The sequence below is a fragment of the Zea mays genome, chromosome 7 (assembly GCF_902167145.1).
Source record: "Zea mays cultivar B73 chromosome 7, Zm-B73-REFERENCE-NAM-5.0, whole genome shotgun sequence".
Classification (NCBI taxonomy): Eukaryota; Viridiplantae; Streptophyta; class Magnoliopsida; order Poales; family Poaceae; genus Zea; species Zea mays.
The window spans coordinates 114100142-114104235 of NC_050102.1; the positions used below are offsets into that span (position 1 = coordinate 114100142).

A 4094-nucleotide genomic window follows, 5' to 3' on the forward strand; every position below is an offset into this window, starting at 1 on the left:
CACCTAATAAATATAAAACATATATTTTGTACTTTATTAAAACAAAAATTATCTTATATCATATATATAAAAACCGATAAATGTAAGGGCATGTGACTATTTAAAGTTTAAAATAAAGGATGAGATAGGAAGGTTGGTGGAGACCACCTAAATTAGAAAGTGGCATGTGCTCACTGACAGTTCTCATACGATGGTCAGCCGCGCACATACCTTTCTTCAGCTGCCAGTAATTCAACAGTTTGTTCTTTGTTGATTGTTTAGTTTGCATCCGCTTAATAAATAAGTAAAATTAGTACTTTACAGCTGTGGTACTGATTAAGCCTGCCTTCAGTCCCCTGCTGTAACATGCATGATCCAGAATTCCAGACAGTATAGTACTATGTCGGGGAGTCCCTCGGTGACGTAATTGTGCAAACCCATGTGCTATAATCCTTGTAATCAGTCAATGTAATTATATCATTAATCAGCATACATATATGCTCTCTAAGTCGGTACCAAAAGCTCCACCGGTACACTTATATATAGTAGTACGCAGTTAAGCACACTGCGTCAGGTTATGGCGTCATGCTACCTTGATCAACAGCTGACATGCCGGTCTCACATGTCAGCGGCGCTACCGGGGACGAACAGGAAACAACTCTCTGCAGCCGAGAAGGCGCGCACGGCCGGGGCACCAAAACGAACAAAACAAATTTTCGGAGGAGGGGAGTCTTCAGCCTTGTCGCTCACGGCCGCAGCGGCCGGAGGTGGACGGGCACGCCGTGCTTGGGGCGGAGGGTGAGCACGTTCACCGGCGCGTGGCGGTAGTCATCGGAGATGGCGATGCGGAAGTGGGACAGCAGCATGGCGAGCACGACCTTAGCCTCGACGAGCGCGTACGCCTGCCCGACACAGTTGCGCGGGCCCGCCGCGAACGGAAGGAACGCCGGGCGCCGGCCCGCAGCGAACCGCTCCGGCTTGAACTCGTGCGCGTCGGGGCCCCAGATGGACACGTCGTGGTGGATGGCCAGCACCGGGATCCACACCGACAGCCCGCGCGGCAGGTGGAGGCCGCCGGTTAGGTGGATGTCCTCGAACACCATCCGGGGCAGCAGCGTCGCCGGCGGGTACAGCCGCAGCGTCTCGTGGATGATCATCTGCAGCTGCAAGCGGAAGAGAGCCCGGACGGACGGACGACGTCAGAACAACGCGAAGCCAAACATCACCGGCGGCGCGGCGACCTCGAAAGAACGGAAACGGAACGTACCACGGTGAGCTTGGAGAGGTCGTCGTACGACGGCGGGTCTTCGCCGCAGACTCGGGCGACCTCGGCCCGGGCCCTGTCCTGCCACTCCGGGTGCGTGGCGAGCAGCATCAGCGCCCAGGTGAGCAGCAGCGCCGACGTGTCGTGCCCCGCGAAGAAGAACGTCTTGCACTCGTCGATAACCAGCTGCAGGTCGTAGCTGAACCGCTCCGCCGCCGCCACGTCCTTCTTCTTTTCCATCTCGGCCAGCAGCATGGCCAGCAGGCCCCGGCCGTAGGCCGACGTCGTGCGGCCCTCGTCGGCGATCTCCCGGCGCCGCCCGATGGACTCCGTCAGCACGGCCTCCAGCTCACCGTTCAGCCGCCTGATCTCTCTTCTGTACTTGCTCGGGAAGTACCTGCACAGCGACGTCCAGACAGTCTCAGACACACGCACGTACGTCAACACCAACACCAGGTACTGTGCGCGTCCAAAAAGTTGTTTACTGGTGACAGGCGTACGGCAATGGGAGTGTGTGGGTGACGATGGAATCGTTTCCGAGTCGAGGCATCAAACAGGCCGATGCCTCGGGCTCGGTTCAGTGCGTGTGCGTGCCATGCCAGTGTCCAAATGGAAACGGACACTATTGATTATTCGATCGCTTAAGCATGATTAGGGTAGTTAATTACAGTAGCTAGCTTATTATGGTTATTTCGGGGTCGCAGGCCTGCATGATCGAGCAGATGAGGGCATGGACAGGGACAGGGGTAGCGACAAAGGCCAGGCAAGACAGTGGGTGCGTAGGTGCGCGCGTTACGAGACAAAGATGACCGTCGGGCCGGCGGCCGGCGGCCGGCATCGAGGGGGACTAGGGAAGAAGGAATCACTCACTGGCTGCCGGGGATCCAGAGGTGGCGGCTGGAGCTCGCGGTGAGGCGCTGCAGGTCCTCGAGGAGATGGAAGATGAGCTTTCCGGTATCATAGCTCGTGTCGAACTCGGTGCGCGAGATGATGTCGCCCGTGAGCCGAGTCATGTACCCGCAGATCTCCACCTCGCGACGCCGCCCGCCGCCAGACGACGGCGCCGACGCTGCATCCTGAAGCGCCCGGATCGTCTGCTTCGTGCACTCCACCATGTGACCCACGCGTCCCTGCAATACGCCCGGTGACGTCAGCGACCAACACGTCCAGTCCATGAGAAAAAAAAAGAAAGCAAGAAGGAATGAACGAACGAAATAAAAAGAAAGAAAAGGAAACGGGACAGAGAAAGAATGTAAATGGCGGCGGCGGCACCTTCAGCTTGTCGGGCATGAACGCCGGCGCGACGACGTGGCGCTGGTGCGACCAGTGCGCGCCGTTGGCCATGAGGACTCCCCGGCCGATGAAGTGCCTGGTGCCCTGGCGCTGCAGCCACGACTTGCCCGTGGCGTTCGCCGCGTACTTGGACGAGAGGAACTCCTTGATCTGCGCCGCGTCCGTCAGGCACAGGCGCGGCTCGCTCCCGTACCAGTACACGAACAGCTTCCCTGCAGCGCACGCACGGACGGACGCGTTACGGGAACATTCCATGCACCGTCGTACAAGGGCCGGGGTCAACGGCGCAGCGCAATGCCGCGGCGACGCCTCCCGTACGTCCTAGCCGTCCCGGACTCACCGTACGTCCTGGACCAGAGCACGTAGTGCGGCATGAGGCGGCCGACGATGTCGTGGCTCAGGGCCGGCATGTCGTCGGCGGTGGCCTGCGCCATGAGCGCCGACACGTCGCGGAGGTTGCCGATGAGCGGGCGCGGCGGGGGCCCGTGCACGCCCTGCCGGGCCATGATCCGGCGGATTCTCAGCGGCGTCAGGATGTAGCAGGACAGGGCGACCCATGCCGCCCTCAGGAGCAGTAGCAGGACAGGGGACGCCAACGCCATGAGCGTCACGAACGCCATTGAAGGAGGAGAGAGTCAGAAAGATTTGGGGGCCGGTGATACCGTCCAGCTAGCGGCGGCGGCGGCGGGCAATGCAGATTTGCGCTCGGTTCTGTGGGCTATATATAGGCACAACTGTCAGGCTGGTCCAGACTCCAGAGGAGCGAGATTTGGTACTATATATATACACTAGTATATAAACACTAAAATCTCCCTACAAAAATAATCGACGTTTCTTCATTTATTTTTGGGATAGATTTGAAAGCATATAATTATATACCATATTTCGTCAAATGCCTTTCCGTACTTGGCTCCCTATTTAATTTCATTGCTAAAACTTTGGTAAAACATTGAACTTTTGCCAGTTTGGGTTCCCTTTATTTTTTTCCCTAGACAAGAAGGGTAATATAGGCAGAGAAAAACAAAAGCGAGAGCCTGCCCAGTTTATGCATATTTTGTCCTACCCCCACCATCTATATCTCCCTCTATCTATAAATATCTATATCTATATCTATATACTCTATCCATCATAAAACAGAATGCATTGCGCCATTCAAAACTTATATTGAGATTGTTCGTATTTGAGAAAGGTTATTAAAAAGAAAACCATGATTTTTGAAGAATCTCATTAATTGTGTTCAATCAATGGTATACATGTCATTTAAGTATTATTTTACTTTGTCTTAAAAAAATTAAAGATGGATTATATTACAGGATGGAGAATATATATTACACACCATGACGTTTAAAAAGCAAAGTGATTGTTCCGTCTGTCTTTTTTACTTCCCACAATGCCCTTGTCTTCTTGTATTATTTATGATCCAAATTTATGGCATATGCATGTCTGATTGTATTATAGAAACACACTACGTGTTTGTGCGCCTATCGATAACGGTAATACGTACCCATAACGTAATTGTTACATAAATATCTAAGCCATAAATTGTTATGAGTGATGG

General features: G+C 53.9%; 1 protein-coding gene across 1 annotated transcript; it reads right to left on the reverse strand.

The window, feature by feature from the left end:
* Nucleotides 1-436: 436 nt before the first annotated feature.
* LOC100501848 (putative cytochrome P450 superfamily protein) lies at nt 437-3192 on the reverse strand. Its single transcript, NM_001196496.1, has 5 exons — nt 2877-3192; nt 2516-2748; nt 2114-2373; nt 1247-1640; nt 437-1142 (listed from the first exon to the last, which is right to left on the reverse strand). Exons 1-5 carry the CDS (start codon nt 3154-3156, stop codon nt 726-728), a joined length of 1584 nt encoding a protein of 527 aa, NP_001183425.1. The 5' UTR covers nt 3157-3192; the 3' UTR covers nt 437-725.
* Between the last annotated feature and the right edge of the window lie 902 nt (nt 3193-4094).